The sequence below is a fragment of the Necator americanus genome, chromosome II (assembly GCF_031761385.1).
Source record: "Necator americanus strain Aroian chromosome II, whole genome shotgun sequence".
In the NCBI taxonomy this organism is placed as follows: Eukaryota; Metazoa; Nematoda; class Chromadorea; order Rhabditida; family Ancylostomatidae; genus Necator; species Necator americanus.
Window position 1 is genome coordinate 25,648,769 of NC_087372.1, and position 27,235 is coordinate 25,676,003.

The 27,235-nt window shown below is 41.7% G+C and overlaps 5 protein-coding genes across 8 annotated transcripts; 3 read left to right on the forward strand and 2 right to left on the reverse strand.

The window, feature by feature from the left end:
* Positions 1 to 279: 279 nt before the first annotated feature.
* Positions 280 to 10,290, reverse strand: RB195_019459 (uncharacterized protein; the record flags this gene model as incomplete). Of its 3 annotated transcripts, none has more annotated exons than XM_064187307.1 (11): positions 280 to 429; positions 879 to 983; positions 1,610 to 1,714; positions 2,096 to 2,212; positions 2,291 to 2,496; positions 3,700 to 3,825; positions 3,900 to 3,994; positions 4,149 to 4,261; positions 7,484 to 7,552; positions 7,625 to 7,659; positions 10,254 to 10,290. In XM_064187307.1, 11 exons carry the CDS (start codon positions 10,288 to 10,290, stop codon positions 280 to 282), a joined length of 1,158 nt encoding a protein of 385 aa, XP_064043187.1. The 3 variants fall into 3 exon arrangements, with proteins under 3 accessions (XP_064043187.1, XP_064043188.1, XP_013297012.2); XM_064187306.1 differs by lacking the exon at positions 10,254 to 10,290 and adding an exon at positions 7,746 to 7,798 and having other exon boundaries at positions 7,635 to 7,659; XM_013441558.2 differs by lacking the exons at positions 7,484 to 7,552; positions 7,625 to 7,659; positions 10,254 to 10,290 and adding an exon at positions 7,101 to 7,154.
* Positions 10,291 to 13,355: 3,065 nt separating this feature from the next.
* Positions 13,356 to 14,456, forward strand: RB195_019460 (uncharacterized protein; the record flags this gene model as incomplete). The annotated part of the gene is made up of 1 exon (XM_064187308.1): positions 13,356 to 14,456. One exon carries the CDS (start codon positions 13,356 to 13,358, stop codon positions 14,454 to 14,456), a length of 1,101 nt encoding a protein of 366 aa, XP_064043189.1.
* A 485-nt stretch (positions 14,457 to 14,941) lies between these two features.
* Positions 14,942 to 15,202, forward strand: RB195_019461 (uncharacterized protein; the record flags this gene model as incomplete). The annotated part of the gene is made up of 1 exon (XM_064187309.1): positions 14,942 to 15,202. One exon carries the CDS (start codon positions 14,942 to 14,944, stop codon positions 15,200 to 15,202), a length of 261 nt encoding a protein of 86 aa, XP_064043190.1.
* An 18-nt stretch (positions 15,203 to 15,220) lies between these two features.
* Positions 15,221 to 15,715, forward strand: RB195_019462 (uncharacterized protein; the record flags this gene model as incomplete). The annotated part of the gene is made up of 1 exon (XM_064187310.1): positions 15,221 to 15,715. The coding sequence occupies one exon, from the start codon at positions 15,221 to 15,223 to the stop codon at positions 15,713 to 15,715; it is 495 nt and encodes a 164-aa protein (XP_064043191.1).
* Positions 15,716 to 18,574: 2,859 nt separating this feature from the next.
* On the reverse strand, positions 18,575 to 27,005 carry RB195_019463 (uncharacterized protein; the record flags this gene model as incomplete). Of its 2 annotated transcripts, XM_064187312.1 has the most annotated exons (17): positions 18,575 to 18,710; positions 21,590 to 21,747; positions 21,923 to 22,081; positions 22,138 to 22,224; positions 22,280 to 22,384; positions 23,128 to 23,244; positions 23,333 to 23,467; positions 23,614 to 23,789; positions 23,865 to 24,047; positions 24,104 to 24,219; positions 24,640 to 24,765; positions 25,118 to 25,223; positions 25,284 to 25,435; positions 26,060 to 26,206; positions 26,257 to 26,409; positions 26,481 to 26,535; positions 26,912 to 27,005. In XM_064187312.1, 17 exons carry the CDS (start codon positions 27,003 to 27,005, stop codon positions 18,575 to 18,577), a joined length of 2,205 nt encoding a protein of 734 aa, XP_064043192.1. The 2 variants fall into 2 exon arrangements, with proteins under 2 accessions (XP_064043192.1, XP_064043193.1); XM_064187311.1 differs by lacking the exons at positions 26,481 to 26,535; positions 26,912 to 27,005 and having other exon boundaries at positions 26,257 to 26,399.
* Between the last annotated feature and the right edge of the window lie 230 nt (positions 27,006 to 27,235).

Genomic DNA, 27,235 nt, shown 5'->3' on the forward strand with positions numbered 1-27,235 from the left:
TTCTCAGGGTTTGAAAGCTCTGTCGAACTTTTGCTGAATAATAGCAGATTCTTTCTTACCCTAATAAACTTCACCACTTGTGAACATTCCACTAAGAACACACCTCGATTGTTTATTCAAAAATAGAACAAATTAGCATACCAAACAAGCATTGAGTACAAAAAAAGAAGTCTGAAGTCTAAACGCTTGTATGACCCGTATCGAAGGATAGGATTCAACTGAGCTGGGTTCATGCCAGTAGATAATGCAGTTATCCAGTCCTTAGCGAACTAACCACGGTTACGCCTTGGCGGAGGAGCGCACGCTCGTCTGCGCTTTTTGTCTCGGTATGGAAGCGTTGATTTTTTCCATGCGTCGTCTGTGATAATAGTAGATGGGCATAATTAGATATTTCAGCACAGCCCATGGGAAAATGTGCCTGAGAAGCATCTGAAAATGAGACTTTTCTTTTTATTTGAAAGGATTTGTGGCTTAAATGTGGCATTCGGAGCAATCTTTTGATGTTTTTTCTTTTCATTGAAGAATTAGGGACGCTGTGTGGAAGAATGGGAAAAAGACACGGAACGTGCCATGCAAATCCAGGAATCAGAAGGCTCAGCTTACCCTACAAAATAATTCTTTGCATATGCGTGAGCAGTAGCGGAATCAGACTCAAAATGAAAGCGGACTTCATTACTATTCGCAGCGATGCGAAAAGTTCCTCTATCGACTACCTCTAACAGTAATCAAATATATGAAGTTTTGTTTCTTCAAAAAGTGCAAAAGGTGAACTCGGTCGGATAAACTGATGCCTGTGAAGCCGAATACGTCCCGGACCTCATTTACCCATGGAAAAAATCCGACACGGGAGATTCGACTTGAAGACCAATTATGCAAACCTGGATCTCATGATTGAAGCATCCGCTGGTTTTCTTTGTCAAACCGATCGTGCCTACCGCTTGTCTTGCAAATTCTTCGGGCGTGACCACAAACAGCGAGCCTTTCTATAAAAAGCGTATTCAACAACACCTCGACACGATTTGATGTATTAGTGTACAGCTACCCCAAACTGGGCGTTTCTTCCCCAACCTTCAAATATTCTATAAGTTTTACATGTCAAAAAACCATTACTTGGGTCAGAATGTAATTTTGTTTTTACACCTGTCAATTTTCATATCGATTTCTTTAAATACAAGAACTATTCTTATTCTATGGATAAAGAGTTGAAAAGTTTCCATCGGGTTAGAAAACACCGTTGATAATGAGGGTCATTTCATCATTAACTGCTAATAAAAACAATTTTCTTAATAACCTCTCTCAATAGTTCATAAATAATAAACTGAAAATTATTTTGCTTCAATTTGACGAAAGAGCAACACCACGGTGTCTACTACTCTCTAGTACTAAAACTTCCATTAGAAACAATCCTTCTGGAAAGATAAGAATCTTTCCATACATCGACTGAACATAAGACAAAGGTGTTCAGTAGATGTGTATCTTTCGGTACGACATGTTTTCACGTCACGTTCCAAAAGATGGTAATCTGCTCCACTTGTTTATGCATCTCCGTTAAGAACGCAACAACATTCCCCACGTGATTTCGCTACGCATCCTCTGAAAAACCACCTACAGTGTAGTAGACCATCTTCGTAGCGATAAGTGCTGGAGTAAGGCATTGTACGGAAATTGTTTTGTATTCTCGATCGATAGCCTCGCACAAGAAGGACATCACAGCCTGAAAGCAAAAAGTGGAAAGATTAAGAGGAGCATCGATAGTCCCCAGTTTGTCCTTTAACCTGTCCACGCGGCAGTGCCCGAATCACAACGTATCAAAGGTGGCCTTTTTACAGCTGACCTCAGCCACAAAGTTGCTTCTTTCGCTTGTTGTTCGTCAAGGGAGTACTAAGTGCACGAATGAATTTGCAATTCCTACGTGTCAGAAGTATTCGAATTTCTAAGGCAGCATTCACATCCTGTTCTACCTACGCACCGAAAGAAGTACATACATCCTATGGAATGCAGTGTATAATTTTCCTTATGAAAAAAGCTCTAAGAGAGCTCGATGAGAAGTGAAAAGAAAAGACGACAAGAGTTGATAAATACACTAAAGATGGACCTTAGAAGCCGAATACGCAGCTAGCAACGGAATAGGACGATATCCTTGTGAGGATGAGAGCACAACAATTTGACCACCTCCTGCTTTCTCCATAGCCGGAAGAACCATCGATAGAAACTGGAAAAAGAAGCTTCATCTCTAACTTCTCTAATTCTTATCTTTAACGTATCACTGAATACTTTTTTTGTTGCTAACCTCTGCAGATCCTAGTCCATTAATCTTTAGGATTTGCCGGTCAGCTTCTGGGTTATCTCCGTATCTTTCCAAGTGTTCACGGCCTACGCCGACACTATTTACCACAAAGCCGACGTCAATATCACATACGTACGAACGTAGTTGTTCGAAATCGTCCTTCGCAAAGTCGAACAGATAGGTTTTCACGCGGCAACCGAAAGAGAGCTCTGAAACAACAGAGCGGTGGTAACCGTAGAGACGTTACAAAACAATATATGCTAACATGATTTAAGGAAAATCCAAGGACAATGTGCTTGATGGATCGAGTGACAATTTATAGCTGTTGTCATTTTAATTATATTCCGTTTAAATGTCTATTCAGTGATTGGAATGCTGATTTGAGTGATTTAAGAGCAGAACCATAGTAAAGTATAATTGTTGGGGTAGGTAAATGGTCTAACAACACGCTTTATCTTATTAGTGTTTCAAATGAACCGTTTTGCGCCTTTTCATTCCTCTATCAATCCTAGGAAAGAAAAAAAAAACAAAAATGTGATTGTGAGAGACTTTATGAGCGCTTTATACCCGGTTAAGGAACTTTAGGATAATGTAAGATAAATCGGAGTTAAAATACACTTCACTTTCACAAAAGCATCCGATGTCTAGGAGAGGACTCGGTAAGAAGAGAAATATAATGAAAATCATCCCCTTTTTCGGATTTTTTATTCTAATTCCTCTCTGAAATATAATGTATCACAACGCTTCTTTCTTCAGTGATCTTGCTATACCCCCGTTTTCTTTTCTTCTATTCTTTTTTCTTAACTTCAGAAGTTATCTAGTCCTTACAGTTTCACTTTCAATAAGAAAAACTTCTGAAAGCTCAAAAATAGCTAACAAACAAAAGCGGAGATCTAATTTCCTTCACATTGGATCCTTTCTGGATGAGTAGGAAGTATTTTGTTATCCACAGAAACTCTAGTCCTTGTTTTTGATTCTAATTCACCTAATTCGTTAGTTCCATCAACAAATGTGATTTCTTTGCGATAAAAGACATTTAGAAAGCATGTTTTTCTTTACAATAGACAACATTTTCTTTCTAGGAATTATTTTGTTTTCGGTTGGGAAACTAAAAATAACGAACAGATCCGAAACCCATCCGATTTCGGTTATTCTCCATCTAACGTTGCAATCATATTTTCTACTTTGTACTTACTTTTGACTTTGTACTTACTGTGTACGAGAGCTACAAAACCAGTTTGCGAAGATAACAGATGGTCAAAAAAAAGAGGCAAAGACATTGCTCAAATTTCTCTTTCGATAATTGTGTGACGCACTTTCACATTAGATCTCTGGAGTAACTCCCGTGCGAGCATACAGCCAGAAAATTCAGTTACAAATGTGTGGCCTGTTTAAAAAATGAAGCTCCTCACCTAAAAGTGTCTTAACGTCGCTCAGCTTTGTTTGATTCCTTCCAATCAGAACGAATTTTCTTAGACCACGCTTGGCCAGCTCAATAGTATAAGCCTTACCAATGCCATCTGTTCCACCAGTAACAACTGAAGGAAAGAGGGATTCCCTGCGAAACTGATTGTTCCGAATAAAGAAAAGTTACCATGAAATGGCTACTAACCTGTCCAACGATTCACATATCGAGAGAGATCAGGAGAATAGAACAAAGGAGCCACCAAGTAGATGAAAATCGAGTGAAGCAGCGCAAACACTGTCCTAGAAACCCGAAAATCCGTTCGGTGCCGTGCTTTAGCACGCGGAGAGGGAGAAGGACACAGAAAGGATGAGGAGGAGGGAAGGTAAGGTAGGAGGGATGGAGAGAAAAACAAGCTAAAGTCTTCGGGCTTTACGAATCCCTTGAACAAAGTACCTGCAGATTCGATATCCAATGTAGACGAAAGGGATCACCGCAAACATGACCACTACTGGCGGAGGAGTGAAGGCGAACGGGGCGGAGTCTGTAGTTACTGGAACTGGTGCCATCTGAAACTGTTCAGATTAGGAACACAGATCGAAGAGATAATAAAGCACAAGGGAAACGGTTACCACTAGCATGTTTAGTTCTCAACACTTAAGGAGAGGATACAGAATGTTTTGTTTTCTTCCTACGAGAACTATTAGTTTGGGGAAGAAGTGCCGGAAAATCCCATTTCTTGGGAATTTCAGCAAGAGATTTATGTATGTTTCGAGATTATCTTCAAAAGTTTTTATCTGCTCTTTAAAATTAAGCATTTAGATTTGCCTCCTTTTGAGGTATTTTGGCACCTCCCACAAAGAAAATAATATCAATCGTTTTACTCATTTTCGATGAAGATTTGAAGCAGCTTCATATACCGCTCTGGATTTTTTCCCTTTTTAATTCTGCTCTTTCACAGCGGCGAAATTTTGGGAGGGAAGTCAAGAAATAAACTGACGACCCTCCAATTTGACTCTCTCGGGACGATAGGATCGAGAGTTTCAGATAATAAAAGAGTAACTCGACGTGGAAAACCGAGCGTATTACTTTGAAGAGCAAGAATAGAGCACTCATGAGAGCTGCAGAAACAACACATCGCAAAAAACAAAAACAAAAGTGCAAAACGTTTCTATGTGTTGTGTCCGACGGATTTGTTGATTAGTGTACATTGAGCATAAAAGTTTAGGAATTCGGTAGCCACTGACACCGCATCACTTCACTTTTCACGCTGATACCTGCTATATGTAGGGCAAGACCTGCTGGTAACACTACAGCAGAATACACGTGAGAACGCAATTGCGAAGAAAAAATGCATTTTATGCATGGTAACACTGGTTTCTCGAACTATTGATATTTACTTGAGTTCCTAAATTACCAAAGATTCCGTGTAACTATCCCGCTTTTATTTTTGTTCTGTTCAAGTTCTTTTGTAATCATTTGAAGTGATGAAGTATGTCTAAAAGTATGAACGGTACCCTGGCCACCATTCACATTTTGAGCACAATTCACCATTCTTGAAGAGATCACGGAAGAAAATATGTATGGAAATGTTAGCAAACATTACAAAACGTTGCTCTTTAATTTTCTGGTGCTATGGCTCTAGGAAATAATGAAATATGTGGAAGTTAAGCGAGAAATGATATCCGGAATAAAATTTTATTTCTATGTGTTTACTATTAGTAAAGTATTAGAAGTAATATCAACGCTAATATTAATAAGTAATCGGCTGTAAATTAATGCCAATAGTGAGGTTGATAAAGTGGATGAAGCAGAACCATGTCGTGGAATGGAATGCACCAAGAAAACGCTGTGACATTGCGATTCCCACATTTTCAAAACAGCACCGCTTTCCAAACTAATTATGTTAACAATTATACAACTTTTGTATGAACATGTATCATCTATATATGAATATATTATTTGTTAATTATATATCATTTGTTAATATTGCTATCCTCTAAGTTTAGAATATTTAGACACTTATAGCAAAATGATTACATGAAAATGATGAAATATTCATTCAATGCGTATTTCTCTTAAAAAGAAGCGAAATAAGTTTCTTTCAAAAAAAATTATTTTAATTCTACGGCAGACGCTTACGAATAGTGCTTCTGCCTTACATTTGTATTAATAACTGAAGGCAAACGAAGCGAGCAGAAGACGTTTGGAGCCCGGCATTAGCCGCACATTGAGACTGGCACCAAAATACGACAGTACTTTCATGGCACTCCTTTCAATTCCTGATATAAAATTCACGCTTGACGATTCAATTCCCTTCAGTTTCCAGCAATATATCGTACAATGGAGATACGACTAGAACTAATACTCTAAGGAGAAATACTTTAAGAGTGGCAAAGAGATATTCCATTATTTTACGGTATTTAGACCGTCAACACGACTAAGACAATTATGGATGAACAATAACGCCATAGAATGTAGTTCACAGTTCCTATGCCTACGAATCGGGGAAAGAAACAAAAAGAACGTTTTGTCTTTGCTTTAGTAGCTCTGATTTGCAAACGTGAATCAAGATCACGAATTTAGGGGCTTGATATTGTGAAGGCAATCGAGGAGAGTAGTTGAATGCCAGCTAACACGATTCGTGAAACGAATTTCCGAGGAAATTTCTGTTCTCATGGTTTAAATTATATGGGTTATGCATCATTAATCCGCAGAGAAGTGGCCGTGAGGTATATCGGAATCATATGGCCAGAAAAGATACATATCTCCTACGATTTCGTGGATGAAAAGTCACTCTAACGTAGCAATAAGGGTACGCTGAAAATTCTGCAAAAAAACGGAGGGAGTTTCTTCCTACATCACAAGCAACAAGGAAGTTTCTTTTATCAGTACCTTTTCAAATATCACCGCCGACGGTTCCTCCGAACCTGTTTTTTGTACTGATGTTGTGCGATTTCCATACTTTATCGGATGTTACAGCAGGCAGGAGGAATCAGAAAAACGACCATATTTTCATAACTATCATGAAGTCTGCATTTTGGAGAAAAAAATAACATCTTTGAAGCAGAAGCAGGAGAATTGAGCTGTCATTTCGAGAGACCATATGTATTTGTACGAATTTATTTTATGAGATGAACGATTATATAAATGAGGTCGACAAACCGTTAATCCAGAAAAAAATCTGTTTTAGAACAAAAAAACGTAAGACTAATGGGAGGCTGAATCACTGAACGCAAAATGGTCAAGATCTGTCTCACTGATAGAAAATGTATGCATATACATGCATTCGTGCAAAAATGCAATACAATGTACACACTGTTGTGCAGTTTTCATGAAAGTATTTCTTAAAAAAATGATCCGATATACGGTGGTTCTGAGGAGTGCAGCCACCCGAACTTAACTTACCGTTCCTTGAAAGTCGCTATCGCTTCCAAAAGCGCGGAAACCCGCAGCGAACATCGATCCTCACAAAAATTCTTATTCTTCTTACAAATTCTTCTTACAAATTTATTGACAACGGATGGATAAAAAGCTTGGTTTGCTTTCGGCGGTTCGAGCGTCGACTCAACCCATCGAGGCACACACTCTCTTACCACTGCGCTGCACCCGTCTTTATTAAATATTAGCAAGTAAAAAACCTGCTCCCAACAACGCATAAACTTTAAAAGATTTTCTGAAAGTTTCAACTGGGAGTTTTTATTCTATGAAATTACATGAAGTGACGTTGGAATAATAAGATTATAAACTTTTAGATGATAAAAAAGAACACAGTAGACGATGCTGCTTGCCTTGAATATAAATTGCGAAGGAACTGGATTGGAGAATGGATTTACGATGGAATTGCATTCAAAGTAAGCCTAGAAATGCTTATTTGTTCATCTCACACAAAGGGTTTTTAAGTTGAATGAGGAGAAAAAAAGAGTGATTACCGATGCTGACCCCTTGGTCGCGACGTTGATCACCTCTAGAAATAAGGAAATATACTGTCGGTAACTGCTAGTTTAGGACGATTAAGCGATTATTCGTTCAAATAGTTGAAATCCTGCGTACTGCTCGTTAAACGGGCTTAGTCGATCTAGACCTAAATGTCTAGTGAAAAACATGCTTCAAAAACAGTAGATGTAACCGCAATAACGATCATATAACCTATATAGTAGTTTTTGATCAAAAATCGTATCACGTTGATTCAATTCATATCCCTAATAGTGGGAAAATACGTCAATCTTACATTTATTCCTTTTTTTCAAGAGATGGGAAAATACGTCAATCTTACATTTATTCCTTTTTCTCAAGAGAAAAATAGCCTGAGATCCCAGCACGCAAAATATGGAGAAAAAAAAAGACATATTTGCTTTGCGAAGTTCAAGCAAAATTTCCTGTTAATGAGGTGCATGTGGGGTTTCAATTGAAGAGGTAAACATTTTGTTGGTGCCAGTTAAAAAAAAAAACTTGTTCCCTACAGATATTTGGATTTGTTAGTTTAGTCTGATTTCGTTCAGTTTACTTATTTTCTATGCAAAAGTTGTCAATAACTTTTCAAACAACTGCATAGATGTTTGAAATACATAGTTTTGCAGCTCGCTCTCAAAAAAAAAGTTACTTCGACGAAAATAAAAGACTAAGAGACTTAAAACTGTTTAGTATTTGCTTCGAAAAAGCATCAACTTTCGATACTTAAATGTTAAACATTGAGACAACTCTTGAAGGATTTTTTTTTCGTATTCGTATTTTGTCTTAACCCGTATGCTCCAACATGATCTTCCGTAATAAAGAAGATTTCCCATAGGACCGTAATCACATATATTCGAGTAATAAACTTCTGATGAGATCTCAATGAAAACGACTGAGATAATAATCTTCACTTGCAGAAATGAGGTATGAAGTGGAAAAGGTGCAATACCAAGATCTTGTGATAAGACATGAGGTGGACTGCCCCACTGAGTCAGACACCTTCCAGTACTCCCAGTCTATTTATGTGGAGGATCATGAGGTGTGTAATCATGTTCGCCAAAAACCTCTGGTGTCGCCGTGCAGACTGATGTTTGTCGGCCAGTAATTCTATTTTGGTGGGCGCTCAGCGATGACGATGACCTACGCGACGTCCGTGAGTAATGTTTGTCAGCGTATGGGCCGGAACGAGTTCGGGCTACTTGTTACTTGGTAAGAAACATCCGAGAACAACCCGTTTCTCTCGAAATCGGAATGAAATACTTGTTCGAGTGGATGTGTGGACAAGAATGGCGTAGTACGCCACAACTTACGCAGAATGCAAGTTGCAATGCATATTCCTTATAGGATTTCGGAGATGACTGTTATAATGAAGTAAAATGCCATTTTCACTATTTATGTGTATGTTCATAACGTTAACATTAACGTATTTTCATAACATCCATAAACAGAGGAAGTGAAAGGAGGATTGATGCGGTTATTCAAGGACATAACAATTCTTTTCTTCATCCATTCATTCAAATCCCGCATTTGACTCATTCATTCGATATCAACGCTTTTACGTTTGGCGTTTTGCGCAAGTCAACAAATTCGGCAACCACTAATCCGCACGTAGTCCTCACTGAATAAAAATATAGCAAACGTTCACTTAGCTCTTCAGCAGCGAACAAAACAATTCTCAAGAACAATCAGCGCTGAGAATCGAGCAGGCAACTAGAGGAGCATCCGATTCTACACTAGACATTCAAAAGTCGATAAAGAACGCCGCTTTTCAACCTATAAGAACAAATGAGGAGGCGATCAAATTGGATGATCAATGGACTCTGTGATTGAAAAACGTATGCAACTTTTGGTAAAAAGATAAGACCTGAGTTCAAGAGAATACCTGGAAGCCCGCCCCAATCGCCTAAATGCGAGCTGCAGCGATTGGTGGTGTTGGCGAGAGATCACGAGCTTCATGTCGTCTTGACTCTACCATATCTTCTCAAAAATGTGCGGGGATCAAAATGCGTGCGAATCATCTGTTTCGCGTCTATTACATTCGTAAGTATTTCAGTATATTTTATAGATTAACACATCAGCGTAATGTGGTCTTAAATTACGTAGGTATACAGATACCAGGGCCTCATGGTAAAATAAAAGGAGAGACCTATATTATTGCGTGATTCGGGGGAAATATGTTACAAATCTGATGTCACTCCCCGTGATCATGTTAAGAAATCACAAAACACTAAACGTTAATACGCACGTTTTCATCAGTCACCCGCCCACAGTTGCTATTCGATTTCCTGGAGAGCACGTCAGTAATTATTACATTCCTGTCGCGTCCAAGGGTTCAGTAATGTCTTCCCTTCGATCGAAGCACACCAAAAGCATAAAGATCGAAAAGCTAGACGAAGAAATTCTCCATAACGTCGGCTGCACTCCTGCACTCCTGCGTATTCCGCTGAACTTCGTCGCCTTCTAATGTTGTCGTTAAAACGCGTCCCGCATTTGACTTGTCTAATCTTACTTTCCGTGGCGCTTGTGGCAGCGCCTTTGATCTTCGATAAAGCAGAACTCTGAACGATCTTTTCACTTCTGAAGAAAGCGTTATTCTTCCGGTAGAACCATCATTTGCCGCATTTTTCACCTGCCCGCAGTCCATCTCGGTTTCTGAAACGTTGGTCAAAGTAAAAAGGACAGTGATGAAGAGATGATGGATACGGGCCATGAGCGATGTCTCAGAACGAAATTGGCGAAAGCCAGAGTGTATAAGTGCTGATTAGCATCAGCACATCCAATCCTACGTTATTTCATTCCAATTTGCAAATTGACCACGCCGCTGAATAATTCTGAGGCTGAGATTGTATCACACTGCCGGTTCACGTCGATTATGATGTTAATACCAATGGCGAAGCGTGAACGTATTTAGTTCTACTTCCATAATTCATTAAACATTCTTATCTACCACATATGGGCCACGAAATAGGACCTTGGTTGTCTAAGGCATTGCAGCTGAATGTTTCCGTCAGTTAAATCGAAAGTGATCTTCAAGTCGATAAAAGTGAGACGCCTCAGCAGCTTGAAATATTGCGATGCGACTTTGATCACCCTGAAACTGTACACATGTGTACCAATCATACAAAGGCATTTTTAAAAGAAGGGGATAGTGGACTGCTTGAATATGTTTCGATACAATAGAAGGCTTATGTTGGTTATACAACTAAGATTATTTCGCTTGCAGCAGGTACCGAGGTTTCTCAGCGTAGTGATGAGAACTGCTAAAGTCAGTAAAAGAACAGGGTTTCTGGAATCTTCGGATTTTTAGCCTAGCTTAGAACCATGCTCAACCAAGAAAATATCTCCTCCTGTTTGTTTCATTGCGAACAATGAGTTATCCAGATGTGGGTTTCTTTAGATTTCTTCGGGATTCTTGTGGGAGCAGTCTTGCCAATAGTGACCATGTAGAAGATGTGATTTTTTTGCCGATTTTCTGAAATACCACAGAAAAAATGCCTCGATTTCCTCTTAATTACCGAAAATGTAGAAGCTTGATGAATTATGGTGAACGTAGACAATTCATATTGTAAAACCTTGCCTTGATCAACATAATCTCATTCTTCAAACTGAAAATATTCGGTTCGGATAGTCTTCTACTGAATCAACGTCAATCACATACCGAGTGGGAAATGTCATCTAATTCCGACCAGTCCTATGTTGTCATACAAGGCCGTCTTTCTCGTCTTCAATAGACGCCTTCAGTACAGGAGCAGGAGAACTACACATAAGGACTAAAGACGATCATCGAAGCAGTCCCCCTTGTGACGACTGTCTAGACGGCCCTGAGGCCCTGAATCTGAGTTTTTAATAGAGCTGCCGTGTCAAGGGTTTCCTCGAAGTAAAGTAAGTACATCTTACTTTTGTACAATATTATCGTACATAGCTGTTGAGTTGAGAAAAAAAATACCGAGTAAAATTTGCCTTCATTACAGACATTTATATTTTCATAAAAATAAGCGCTCAATCGATGGCATAGTTCCCATGATGATCCACGATGATGATTCATGATGATACACGACTTACGATTCGGCAGCTTTTCGAATTCCGTGGCCCAGAACCGTAGCGTTCTTCACAATTCATTTCTTTTCACAAAAGTTATAGTTCATCACGAAACAGATAGAAGGAGTCAGGACGGGAAAATAAGTAGCATGAGTAACCATAGAAATTCGGCAATTTTCGCAATATGCACTTTTCCCGAACATCGTCGACAAATTTGATGATTTGAGCATCATGCGCCTGCTGTGGATCCCATAGAAAGTGTTCTAAAGCGATTGACCCAAGACCCAATAAGATATAAGAATAAGGATATAGGACCCAACTTTAATCCGCAGTAAAGATATCTTCGAGAAAGTCATTCCCATGTGAGCCGATAAGATTCTACGGATTCTTGCCGTTTTGACCAAACGACGGAGTTTGTGTAGTACTATGATGAGACAATTTTAAGGTAGCAAACATCGTGAACATGGCTGACGGTAGTGCTGGTCATAACGCCGTATCGACAGGACCATCATGTAATCTTTAATAAATGAGACTGTGGGATTACTGAGACATTCTGCCGACATTTGATTGTGTGCTATCTACTCAGTTAGAGACAGCGTATCTCAAAATTGACGTGGCACGCAAATCCAAGGGAAAACCCAGAGTTCGGGTTATAGATCACGGAAAACACGAAATCTATCGCCGCTCAATTACCCCCGGTCGTCCTAGGAAACGCCGTGGGTACCACTTTAGTTCCTACGAGGTACGTTAGAACGTGCACACCTGTACACCCTCCGGTCCCCTCAACAGCCGTTTCATTAGTTTTATTCCAATAGGCTAGTGAGGGACCGCGTATATGAGTCTGATTGCTACCTAAAGGTGGTGGCCTTGCTTCAACCAAACGCAATCAGGCGTTCGAGTGTACGCATTGGGAACGTACGAGCTGTATAACCCGCACTGTTATATGGCGAACGGTTCCCACACATAGCGAAAAGGTGCTGTCGTCCAGAAAAGCCCATAACCTGAAAGGTCAACTGCCTGAAGGGAGCATGGAATCTTTGCCAACAATCGTTTCGTCACGCAGGACTGCCCAAAACTATCGAGTGAACTCCAACAAGCCGCTCTATTCAGACTTCTGCTATATCTCCGTGTGCCTCTTGAGATGATGAGAGAGACGCATGAGAGATCGGCACGTCATCAGCATCGAAAATTACACCATATACTGTGGCGGCGCTAATGAGAACAAAGTAGGTGGCTGCGCGATAGCTGTGAGGCTGATTACAAGAACCAGGTGGAGGAATTCGGTTCAACGTCGTCTAGATGCGCTTTTGTACGACTGCGGACGCAGAGGACGTTAACTCTAGATCGTAAGCGCTCACACACCTACGCAAACCGCTGAGGACAACCGCAAGGACGCCTTATATGATTAACTCAATGCGTTGATTTCTAAAATACTAAACCAGCAGGTGGTCATTGTCGGAATCGACGCAAATGCGAAGAAGGGACTCAAACAGCAATCCGATGTGCTAGGGGAATGGTATTATCCAACGAGCGCACGTCGGACAACGATGACCGTCTGATGGACTTACGCGAACAGACGGGTCATAGTTTCCACGTTTGAGAGGAATCATCGACGCCATCAGCTCACGTGGCAGGGGTCAACCCTTTTAACGCCTGACGAGCAAGCGGAAGATGAGGACTCTTAAGCTCCAGCGCGACTACGTTCTGGCGAGGAAGTTTCCTCAGTCAGATATCCGAAAAATTAGAGCTGTTTTTGACGTCGCGTTCGACTCTGACCACCGTCCGATTCTTCTCAGCTTCAAGATACGGTTCTACGAGAGGCACCGAGGAGTACCTCCTCAATCGAAAATCGACATGGCAGGTCTGAAAGACGATGAATGCAGAACAAAATTCCGCCAACGTGTGTCTATTCATGTTGGAGTACGGATTACGAAGAAGCTTAGCGATGCGGATTCCTTCATAAAGTGCATCCTAGACGCTGCAAGGGAAACGATCCCAGTTCTATTGCCGCGGAAGAAGTTTGCCTTTGCATCTGCGGAAACACAATTCACATACAATTCTGTATTTGTCGCGCGCAGCGCTGGTGACTTCAACCAGGAAAAGCGTCTTAGAAGGAAGCTGCGTCGTCAACTGCAACAAGACCGCGATAACGAGTGGACGTCAAGAGCGATGGAGTTTGAGAAGGCGTGGGAGGACAGGAACACGCGGAAAGCCTACGCTCTACTAAAACAGTATAGCGGCAAAATGAAAAGATGTTCCCCTGTCCTCAACACTGCCAATGTGGTAGCTGTCGGTGAAGCAACCCTTCCAATTTGGAAGGAACACTTCAAGGCCTTGCTGAACCGGCTAGCACCATCAGCTCCTGAACTCGAACACGTTCATAGACTGACGTATGCAGTTAACGAGGGGCCACCGACCGAGTCGGAGGTTCTGGTCTGTATTCAAAAAATGAAGAATGGAAAATCTGGTGGAGACGACGGGATTAGCGCAGAAATGTTAAATTATCTTCCTCCGTCTGGGATCCGTGAGATGACAAAGATCACCCGTTCAATATGGATAGACGAAAGGATACCTGATTCGTGGAGACACGCTATTATAATTCCCCTCCACAAGAAGTTATCCGTCACGGACCCCAGGAATTATCGAGGAATCTCTTTGCTGCGTGTTATGTACAAGGTATTGGAGCGCATTATCCTGGACTTACTCATCAAACATCGTGAAGAAATAACGCGACGAGCAAGTTGGCTTCCGTCCTGGTCGATCTACGATTGAGCAGGTGTTCATCGTCAGGAGAGTGATCGAAATCTGGCTTGGATCGAATTTAAAGCCAATGCAATTAGCGTTTCTGGACTTTGAAGCCGCGTTTGACTCTCCTCACCTAGTCCATCTTCTCAACGCGCTGAGCGCCGATGGAGTATCAGGAAAGTTCGTTCGCTTGCTTGATGACATGAATCAATGAACAACTGCTGCAGTTCGATCACCAGCCGGATGTACAACACTGTTTCAGGTGGTAACTAGAGTAAGACAAGGTACAGTGGCAGGACCCTTCCTGTTCAATTTCGCCATCGACGACTTTATGCGAAGGATCAGTGTCCTGCCGATATCATTCTAGCACCATCAGGGTGCCCCTTGACTGACCTTGAGTACGCCGACGATGTTGTTATATTCGAGGAAAGCAGTACGAAACTTCAACATGTCGTCAACCTTGTATCGAAGCTGGCTGCAGCCTACGTCTACGCCCTGATAAATGCAAGCAGATGTGGATCTCCCCGAGACCTCGAACGGGAATCAGGGTGGACGAACAACCGATAGAACTCGTTGATGAGTTCTGTTACTTGGGCTGTACGCTGAAGAACAACGGCAGCTGCAAGAAAGATATTCAGCAAAGATGCGCTAACAAACCCACAGTCACCTCCTTAACGAAATGCTTGTGGTCGACCACCATCACCAACGAAGTCAAGCTGCGAGTCTACCTATCCGCAATTCGCCCCATCACGATGTACGGATCGGAGACTTAGGCAGCACCACCAACAGTTATGGAGAGGCTTGAATGCACGGAACGAAAGCTGCTCAGAAAGCTGCTTGGCTACTTTTGGCCCAGGGTATGCCACAATGAAGATCTTTACGCAGAAATTGATGTGGATTACCGGCGGATGATACGTGGAAGATACCAACATCTCGCAACGCCTTCGAAAGCGGCTAAAGTAAATCGTCTTCGCTTCTTTGGTCATATATTAAGGAAACCGGCAGATCGCCTTGTCCAACGAGTTCTGAAGAGTTCGTCGGGTTCGAGCTGGAAGAAGCCACCTAGCCGAAAAAGAAAGTTCTGGACTGGGGTGGTGAAAGAGGATCTGAGGACACTTGGCGTGGATAGGCAATTCAGGCTAGACGTAAGGTTTTGCAGAATATGGAACAGTGACGAATGGATTGATTCTGTGCAAACTCTCGCAGAAGATCGAAAAGCTTGGGCAGAGCTATGTTCAAGGACGGCACACCTCGGCGAAGATGCGGGTAATCGCGTCAGGCGATGACATCAGGCCGCCGATTAAATCAAGTAAGTAAAGGCTAGTGAGGAGACCTCACCGGTAATGGTAATTACTTATATCGGGGTTGTTGAAGCGGTCTACCGTTGTAATTAGTGTCTGATGCGCTGAACGACAACTGATTTCGTGGGAAACAATGCTGTCTTCCACGCCGTTTTTCTACGACGAGAGCATTTAAAAGCATCATCCCATGAATCTGGAGTGGTGAGGGTTTTAGCCGAATAATGATTGTACGGGGTCGTATATTATGGGGAAGAGGGTGATTCCATTTCTCCCTGTACCAGTTGAAACGGACGACCACGGAAAGCTGTTTCTAACAACGTCCTCTGATGCAGCGCGCAACCCTTGCCTTCCGCTTGCGATTCGTCCGAATGGGTTATCGATGAATCGCAGGCGGGGCGGGGCGCAAACGTTGCGCGTTGCAACAGAAGCCATCATAAGAAACTGAGCATTCTGGGGATGTCCGTTTCCACTGATACAGGGAGGAATGGAAGTAATCACCCTCTTCCCCACAATCTACGACCCCGTATAGGCATAACCCACCTGAAACCCGCACCACCCTAGATTCCCTAGGGGTGATGCCTTTGTGGAAGAACGTGAGCTCCTACCTGGTGATAAAAAAACATGTACTGAGGAAGGGAAAAAGGGAGTTGGGGGCCACCTAAAAAGTGGTCGTAACGGCTGATTAAGCAGGACCATCTTGGGCCTTAACTCCTAAGAGGGTAGGCAGATTTAGTAGTTGCGTCGGGACAAATACCTTAATTGGCCAATTATACCTTTTTGTCAAAATCTGTCGTATTGGTTTTCTAAGCATCTGTCTTGAAGCCTAATAGCTAAAGGAAAATCTTTCAAGATGTGTAGTGCTTTCCTACTTGGAGATTGATTGCAAAATATTTTCGAAGATAGTTGTATATGAAGCCGAATCAACAGAAATGCGCCATTCATTCACAAAACAGAAAAAGGCTGCCACCAACTTGCTGGATCTTTGTGATTTCACTCTGATTACTATGTAGCCCGAGTTTGTATCCACACTAAATAGTGGGTGCTAGAGACCTAAGGTTTGTAATACCCTATCTAAACAGACCGAGATGTGGTTCAGTGGAATTATTTGTTGAACAGTAGGCAGAGAACGGTGCAATTAAAGTAGACGAATGAATGAGTAGGCAGAGCCTTGTCTGTCGCACTCTAGGACGATGCACGTAGTTATGCCACCACTAACAACCGTAACAACGAAGCATATTGTATGCCACACTCCTTAAGGATCATTCAGGTCGATGATAGCATCGAAGTCCAAGTAAGAATTCAATGAATAGGTAAATGGAGACGCTGTATGTAGACTGCTGCGGAAATCCCCAAATCTCAGTAGATCTAGAATGAAGAATGCAAAAATCTCACTAGGAGAGAACCGTTCATCGTTTCTCAAAAACCTGATATTACCTAGTGGACATACAGTAGGATCAAAACGACATGAAGCACAATGCAGTTGTGTAGGCAGCGCGACGGTGGAGCGAGGTTAGGATCGAAGAGGAACCCTTGCTAACACTATCCATTGATGCAGTTCGCGATGGTCTACATCGATTTCAACTGCCATCTCCACTGCATCGCTTCGGGCGCACTCGCTTACGTATAGTCGGGTCAAAACGACATGAAACACGGACCGTTGCGCAAGCGGCTGCGCTCGAAGCAAAGCGGTGGTGCGTAGCGGTTGGGATCGTGTAAGGATCCTCGTTGCCGCCACTTACCTCTGCAGTCACGGTCACGCCACGGTCCCACCTCGATTCCAACCGCTGTCTCCACCACACCGCTTCTGAGCGCGGCCGCATACGCAACGGTCCGTGTTTCATGTCGTTTTGACCCAACTGTAACTGTGTTTCATGTCATTTTGACCCGATTATATCATTCATGTGCTGAGGAGTATACGTACTATGGTAATTGTGGAGATTCCCGAAGAGACCAAAAGAATTTAGAATCAAGGAATGGCGGAAAGCAATCGTTCTATGCAGGAATGCTCATAAAAATTCTGCACGAATGACGCTAGCAAAGTGACAAATATCCGGAACCCCTTCCTACACGCGCCACCCACTACATCACTTCAGTAAAAAGTTTAGCTTCTACCAAAAAAAAAAATGCTGCAACATCATTACACGGCTGAACAAAGACCGCCTGACTATTTTTGAGCAACTTTCAGGGACTAAAGTTGCTACAATTACGTAACACTTTTCCATGCCAGAAGCACTTATAAATGAGCCAATTTTGGTCGGCGTTCTTTTTTTCTTATGACTTAGCTTTGACATTTCCTCTGTGCCTATGGGTCCCACTATTTTAGAATTCTATTTCTATTCTGGAATTGCATCTTCGACTATTTGGCTAAGCACTTATAAATGAGCCAATTTTGGTCGGCGTTCTTTTTTTTTATGACTTAGCTTTGACATTTCCTCTGTGCCTATGGCTCTGGCTAATCAAATCGCTCCCTTTCTAATATAATACTTATCACTATTATTGTTGATTAAAGAAAGTCGTTGTTCAAGAAAGCGACGATAGTCATATTATTATTTCTGTGATACGTGAATATTGCTTCTTATTATTAAAGGTAAATGTAACAGTTCATTAGAAGAAAGTCATAACCTCTGTTGAAGCGCATTAACAACAAAAGACAAGTTAAATTAGAATATGTGTACCCATAATGTAAACATTCGCGCTAAGTGCGTGCAAGGAAATAAATAAGAGTTATGACATTATGCATAAAAATCTGCAAAAACAAATAAATACCTATCATAGAAATCACAGAAAGGAATACTAGAACACACTGGGGAAAGTAAGAATTACATCAGGCAGGAAATAAATGATTCAGCCACCAGCTATAAGCATGCGGGCATTAAAGAGTTTCACTCTAGAACTTTCGAAAAGAATACTCGAATGCTGCACCGTTAATCGCCACACATATGGTACGAAGAATTCCACAGTGTTTTCGTCTTCTACGTACCTAAACAACAAAGTCTCAATTGACAAAAAAAGTAACACCTAAAAATTTACAGCGATGCACTGTACAAAAAAATAATTCTATCGTAAATTCTACCAGTTCGGGGGTGCCCGTCTTATTAGTAACTAGTCGGCCTATGTGAAATCAGGAACAGAAAACAAAATGGTTGGTGTTGATCAATCTGCCTGAGGTTCGCTCCGCGTTCGACTCCAATTCAGAACCGTAGAGTTTAATGGAGGCGTATACATGTATCAAAACAGTGTATTTATTCTCCCAGAAATTGCTGACCCCATTTTTATCAATACCAAACGGATGAATCGTTTGGGTAAGCAAGAGCTGTTTTGCACGGGTGTTAGGTACAGGCAGCCTCCGAAACCTATTCTTAGGGGAAACGGGAAAGGCTATCCTTAATTGCTCTGCGCAGCAGTTAATAGCGTCAGCAGAGCATTGCACTGCGTTTCCCTTATGCCCCGCCCATCACATCGTCCCTCATCGTCTTATGAGTTCGAAACACGCCTCGCAAGAGCACGTTATCTCTGGTAATGCTTCTGTACGGAGTATCGATTCGTTACGTGTAGAGATACATCGAATGATTGCACACGAAATGGCAGAAATAGAAAATAATAGTGTTTCATCAATGTAAAACAAACAAATCGAAACTTTTACAAACTACTGCCGTATCTTACGTGGACTAACTAGTCTGTATAAATTCAAACATACATCTATATCTTCTATATAGTTTTTTCAATTACAAATCTACGTCTTTCAGAGACCGAATTCTCGTTTCTGCACCTTCTAACTTTTATTTTGGAACGTTTTCAATTTTCAGCTCCATTTATGTTTTTAGATGTTGTTTTTTTCTTGTACAAATCTTCTTCGTTCTTACTTCATTTTTAGCATTTTCCACTTCTACGTTCTTTTCCACTTGCTACGTTATTACCTTTTCGTTCTTTGAGCCTTCTTAGAAGTGAACTCTATCACTTAATTGCAATACAAATACGACATATGACTTCAGTGACGTGCTGCGCATTATCCTGGACCGACTCATCAAACATCCCGAAGAAAAAACGCGCGTCGAGCAAGCTGGCTTTCATCCTGGCCGATCTAAGATTGACCAGGTGTTCATCGTCAGGAGAGTGATCGAAATCTGGCAGCGGTACGCGTGCGCGCCACGCTGACATAATACGTACAGTGGCAGCGCTAAGATGAACCCCAACCTCAAGAACAATGCTACGGCTTCGGCAGTACAGAAAGGAATGATATACTTTAGGCATTGTTCAACCACGAGCTCAACGTGTCCTACATACCATACATGTCCTGAGAACGCTGTACAACTACGGCACAGCTCTTCCACCAACCCTAACCCATCAAGAGTACGGCGAGGTGGAACTACACTGCTACTGCTGCTCACAGCTGAATTCCAGTGGATCACGAAATTTGCTGAACTCAGATGGCGGTAGCGAGGAAAAGAAGCACTTGAGAAAGGTGCTGAAGGTACGGTATGACTTCCATGATGAGGCAGGAATTCTAAAGAACTAAGTAATTGTTAGGCATAGTAAAATTCCAGAAGAGGTTGTCGGCAGTCCAGAGCAGGCATATCTTAGGCTAGATGTGATCACTAAGCCACGCATACCCCTCAGCGTACGTATTATGTCAACGTGGCGCGCACGCGTACTGCTGCCAGATTTCGATCACTCTCCTGACGATGAACACCTGGTCAATCTTAGATCGACCTGGACGGAAGCCAACTTGCTCGTCGCGCGTTGTTTCTTCGCGATGTTTAATTAGTCGGTTCAGGATAATCCGTTCCAATACCTTGTACTTAACACGCAGCAAAGAGATTCCTCGATTAATTCCTAGGATCCGTGACGGATAACTTCCCGTCCACTCGTTATCGCGGTCGCAACTTCCTTCTAAGACGCTTTTCCTATCTGAAGTCAGCAGTGCTGCGAGCGACACATACAGAATTGTACGTGGATTTTGTTTCCGCAGATGCAAAGGCAAACTTCTTCCGCGGCAATAGAACCACGTGAGCTGATGGCGCCAATGCTTCCTCCTAAACGTGGAAGCGATGATGAGGCCGTCTGTTCGCACAAGTCGACCAGACGGTCACCGTTGTCCGACGTGCGCTCCGCTGGATAATACCATTTTCCTAGCACATCGGATTGCTGTTCGAGTCCCATCTTCGCATTTGCGTCGATTCCGACAATGACCACCTGCTGGCTTAGTATTTTAGAAATCAACGCATTGAGTTAATCATATAAGGCGTCCTTGCGGTTGTCCTCAGCGGTTTGCGTAGGTGTGTGAGCGCTTACGATCCAGAGTTAACGTCCTCTGCGTCCGCAGTCGTACAAAAGCGCATCTAGACGACGTTGAGCCGAATTCCTCCACCTGGTTCTTGTAATCAGCCTCACAGCTATCGCGCAGCCACCTACTTTGTTCTCATTAGCGCCGCCACAGTATATGGTGTAATTTTCGATGCTGATGACGTGCCGATCTCTCATGCGTCCCTCTCATCATCTCAAAAAGCACACGGAGATATAGCAGAAGTCTGAATAGAGCAGCTTGTTGGAGTTCACTCGATAGTTTTGGGCAGTCCTGCGTGACGAAACGATTGTTGGCAAAGATTCCATGCTCCCTTCAGGCAGTTGACCTTTCAGGTTATGGGCTTTTCTGGACGACAGCACCTTTTCGCAATGTATGGGAACCTATCGCCATATAACAGTGCGAGTTATATAGCTCGTACGTTCCGAATGCGTACGCTCGAATGCTTGATTGCGTTTAGTTAAAGCAGGACCACCACGTGCAGGTAGCAATCAGAGTCGTATACGCGGCCCCTGTATCAACATAATCGGTAATATTGCCGCAATAACATTCAGTACCTGAATTTCAATTCTGGAAATTTGGCCAAACGATCAGTTGGTAGCACCATAGCTTCTTTTTCAATAATTTCCATCATTGCTGTTCCGTCGCCTGATCTAACATGGACCACCTTGGAGGAAAAGTGCGATATTACAAGTGTAATATTAGCGAGCAGATCCTGAAAGCATATACAGAAATATTAATGAACTCGATGGACCTTTGATAAGGCAGAAACGAAAAATGTGGAAACGGGTGTGCTCCGTCGCGTTCATTCGGGGTTGAACGTTATATAACATTGCATACACTTTAAATGTGTTAATGACTAAGAATAGTGAAATAGAAGACTAACATACCTGGAACATCGGATGCTGCTGATACGAATCGAATAAACTACGATGGTATAATAGGGTGTAGATCAGATGTGGATTATTGCGAAGGTTACCGCAGAGCGTACTGTTAATGATTTCCAATAGGGTACGAATTCCCTCTTCTAGTGCAATAACGTCATCATGCTGCAAGAGCCGCATAGTGCGTTATTCATATGCATCTCTTTCCAATGGTCACTTACATATCCCAGTGAGTTTCCAGAGTTAGCCTCCTGCTCCGCAGTCACCCGCATATGTTCGACCATTTTAATATAGCGTTTGCTCAGCAGCTAGATAAACATATCATATCAAAATCAAATAGGTAAAAACAATATTAAAGAGAACCTCTAGAAGTGCTATTATCTTTTGACATACTACAGGTGAAAGGTTTTTGAAGCACGACGACATATTAGCTAGAGCTGCAAGACAGTTCGTATGCAAATAACGATCCTGAAATCGCAAGAAAAAAGTAGGATAGAACAGGGTCCACTAAAAACAGCTTCAACGGCATGCAATTTTCCCTTAGCAATGGTTTCAAACACAGAAGTTCCATTATCATCTACAGGGGCAACCATAGTGCTTTTTACATCCCTTTTTACATCTGATAGTTCCTTCAAAGTGAAGTGATACCGCTTAAGCACTCCATTAAACAACACATCGATAACTGAAGTCTTCCTGAACCATTCAGTAATGAGATGGTTTTGTACCAGATGAATCAAAGGTAGAAACTCAACAAATATGTTCTAGGCAATACAATTTCCAACCTTTTTTTTCGGTAATGCAGCTGCTCATTGTTAGTGGGTTACTAGCTTCCAGCTAAAAATGTGATGAAGCATCCTCGAAGAAAACCTATACAATGACTTGCGAGGGCCACCCGATGTATGACGTCACTGTTTTTTTTTCCTCTCAGACAAGTCTGGTACCAATTCATAGACTCCGGAGAGATAAAAGGTTTGCTCGGCTTTAGGACGGTTTTTAACCATTAACAGTGCAGCCGCAGTCAAACATTTTAAAAACTGCGCTAAACGTGCCACTCATAACATATCAAGTCAAAGCGTGTTCTGTTCAGGGCAACATAAAAGCTTCGGAACAGAGAGGATCTCAAGATACAGCGCTCAAAACACCCTTTTGGGAGCCCATGTTTTCCTTCATGGGCTCTTGAAAATTTGATTGCAAACACCCTCCGAACTCACCCTCATGCGAATAGCATTCTTATGTATAGTTCGTACAAACACCATAACACAAAGACCTCCCAGTGATATTTCTCGGATTGGTCGATCACTTTCTAGCCAATCAACATCACGAATCATCTGTAAAGAAACAAATATCAAGAAGTGGAAGGAGAAAAGCATGAATATGTGTAAGCGAATTCCCAACATACAAGGAAAATGAACGCACCGTTTCATGTATGATCTTGCAGAAGAAATCGTCCTCACTTAAGATTAACATAACAATTAAGGCGAGATACATGTGATGTGAGTTTGAAGATGATGAAGCCACACCCTCATGAAGGATTTTGATTACTGGCAGAACCTGCAAAACAATATAGTAACCTCCGGGAATGATTTTCACTGCACTCTGAGAGAAGGGCGCAACGGCTTCAGTAAACAGCCTAGGGATTCATTTATTGGAGATTGCACGAAATACGTTTTATAAGTCGAAAGCAGAAAAAAACCTACTAGGTTTTCAAGATTTATCCTCGACAAAACAAAATTCCTGAAACCGCAGTTACGGTGAAGAAGCAAGTAGAGCAACAGCATAGGTGGTTCTTGACATGCTGTAGCACACAGTCTTTCATAAAGTGCATTGTAATCCAGTTTAAATGTAGATTTGTCAATAGTAAGACTGGACACCTCTAGAATAGAGTCACTTCTTTTAAACAAATCAACTATAAACAGAACTGAAAATGGAAGGGACTAAAGAGTTGTACCTTGAGAGTTTTGGAATAGTGCTAATGTTTCTTTGAATGGATTGCACCCTTTCGCAGGATGATGACATGCCAAGTTGAGCAACAGCAGAATGCTCAAACTTCCTAAGGTTACTGGATAATCTTGAATCTCTTCAGCATCATCATCTCCACCAGCGGCTGCCTGTACCATTGACCAAAATGATGCTAGAACCAGTCATGAGAAATTTCAAAAGCTAAGTTGTAGTTACTATGTGGCTTACAAGCTATTCCAAGAACGATACTTCCTCCTTCATTCTTCTTCAAGGGGTGATATTCGCTGTTGTGAATCAAATAGTTCCGCAGCATTGTTTTTGTGAGAATTGCTGCCCGCTTGCTACTAAAATACATTTAACAGCTCGCAAAAATGAAAGGCTTCAGCCAGAATTCACAGACGTGAACAGTTTTTTCGTGAACATTTCAATCAACTGATAAGTATCAAACAAACACCGCCACTTCATAGGGCTTGGCGGACAATCACCTACTGATGGTGGTGTGCAAAGGGATCGCATCTATGAACTTTGCTGAAAGCTCAAGCGGTCAATTACAAATAAATGATAATCGAAATAATACAACATGTAATAATAACCACAAATCCAGAACCAAGCACTTAAAAAAGTATGAATGCCGCATTTTCTGAGACATTTTTACGGAAGCACGCAGGCGCCAAAAAAAAAGAAATTACAAGAGAAAGAAACAGCCGGCAGAGTATAAATGTACGCAAAAATCAACGAAAAGGAACAACAAAAGGGAACTTTACCAGGCTCCAGTTATAAAGTACGAAAAGACAACAGATGTGTTGACCACACTTTCATGGTATAGCTGAGAGCTGAGCATAGTAATGAGACACTTCACCGCTTCGACGTGTATGGCCATAGTGTTGTCGCTGAAGTAAGTATAAACAGCATTGGCCGCAAAAAAAAGATGCTCAACACCACTATAACATGCTCATGTTAAACTCCACGAAGATTTTAAAGAGAACAGACCAAATTGGAGGAAGTGTGACCTTAAAAAGCACAGAGTCCTCCATTTACTTTGAAATAGGCTTCAACTACTGGCTGCTTATTGCTGTGTTCTCCTCTACGTCCCGAAGTTCTCAGCTTTTATGAAGTCACAAGAAACTACAATGATACCACCTATTGGGAATAATTAAAGTCTCTTTTGAAGAAGAAATTATTGAGTACACATCTTATCTATCTAGCGATGAGAAGAGATGCTAAACCAAGAAACATACTCACTTCACAGGCAGATCCGCCAAAATATCAATCAAAGTATCGAGCAGTTTCTCAGCAGTATTGCAGTACAACTGGCCAGATTCTGACTGATTTTCGTCCTCCGACTCAGCTAAACTACAGATATGTTCATCTTCTTCAAGAAAATGTTGAGCAGGCTCAGTAAACGCACCTTCGTCAGACGAACTCAAAGACGATGAAGGAGCAGAGGCAGAAGTTGCGAAAACCCTCACAAATTCACTTTCATTCATTCGTTGCGTCAGAAACTTGCATATATATCGGAGTATTATCAAAGCGTTAGCCGTTTGCCACAAATAAATTTTGCTGAAAAAACCATTGCTAAGATATGGAAAAAAGGGTTCACCAAATATCAATAAACACTAAGTCCCTCTACTAAATTATCTTCATCCAAAAATAAACGGGAATTTAAAAAGAGAGAATAAAAGGATTAGGCAGAACTTTCCTAACCTTTGCTGCCAGTACCGCGGCGAAGAACATAGAACTACAACAATGAAATCATGTAGTTCAAACTGTTTTAATTCGTCGCTCAAATTTCAGATTCCGAATTTGGGAACTGTGGCCCAAAAGAGTAGTTTTTTGGTGACAAAGTAGTACCACTGCTCGACAGATCTTTTTTCAATATTGTCTTCAGAGACACCCACTTCAAAGACGGTGGGAAGTTCATCGAACATCAAACAACAGTGATAAAATCATTCCAGCTGTGAAGTACACTGATCTCTGTACTCTTTTGGTTACTACTAAGCTCGAGGTTACTAAGTTACTACACGTTGGAAGCCATACTTCGCCTTAAGAGTAGGTCTGAGTGTTTGACAGATAATTGTTCCCTTGTAGATTTTGCATATAAACCTCATAGAGTGTATTCCATAAGGCACTGACTCAAAAGTACAAAAGAAAGTGAAATAAACAGCGAGTCCAAAACAAACTAACTTATCATACTGCTCAGAAGTCTTCAGTTCAGTTGAGCGGCGGAGAAATACTCTGATGAAGGCTGCGAAATTGCCACTGGTCTGCGTATTGTACATTAAGGATTGCAAGAAGTTATTCAAGGAATCGTCGAATGCTTTTGCCTGCTTCCTTAAAGCAGATTCAGGTAAGGACGGAATAAATATGGCATGCAAACTTACGCGTCATAATCGTCAATCTTTAAATTGAACGACAGCAGATTGTTCCAAAATGGATCATTGTCAGAAATAGCACCTTGCCCAGCCAATCTTTGCAACGGTACATTTCCTTCGATGTTTGTCTCGGAGCTGATTATTCCACCCATACTAAGCCTCCTATAAGACGAAATTTCCGTTCCTCATAAAAACTCTGCAAATTACCACACAATATGAACTAGACCACTTACTTTGCGGGGAAGTGCTTCCCATCAATCCAGGACGAGAAAGTTGCCGGCAAGTAAGCTCCAGCGACAATTTCCTACTGAATGATGTTTTTGCCTGATCAGGGGAAGTGACAATCGAGAACTCGTCCACATAAGAGTTAGAGGCCGTAAAGCATGAGTTTGTGTTCAAATGCTGTGGTGATGTTCGCTTGCAGTTCCTTTTTTTCCTCAAGCGCAAACCTTAAATAAAGGTACGATGTGGGTACTTGACGATCTACAGTAGTCCTGTCATGTTAGGTTCTCCTATTTGTCTCTTCTCAGACGAATTCCTCTTGTCCTTGCCAATTCTTAAGCAACACTTTTTGTGGGTACAGGTGGTGTTCATAGTCGGAGCATTTATCACGAATTCATTCCACAATAGGCAATATTTCTAGTTTCTAGGGGTTAATTAATACTAGTCATGTTCCGTAGGTGATGAGTTCGACGGTCCTGAGCCTCTCTTCGGAATCGTCGCATGTGATCTTGCTCTCGGTCGTTTTGAATTTCCATGGACCCTGTTTAGCATTGTCGAATTGGCTTATTTTCGAGTGCAGATGGGTGAAATTTCCAAGGTGTCGATGAGAGGCAACAATATGAGTCTTCATTCTGTGTACATCTATGTCATTGTTGACATTGCCAATTTTCGATAGTTCTTTTAGCGAGGTTAGAGGAAAGTACCTCTTTTCGTGGCCCGTGGATTTGGACGAGTTGTGCACATTTCCCAGAGCGCTACTTATTTG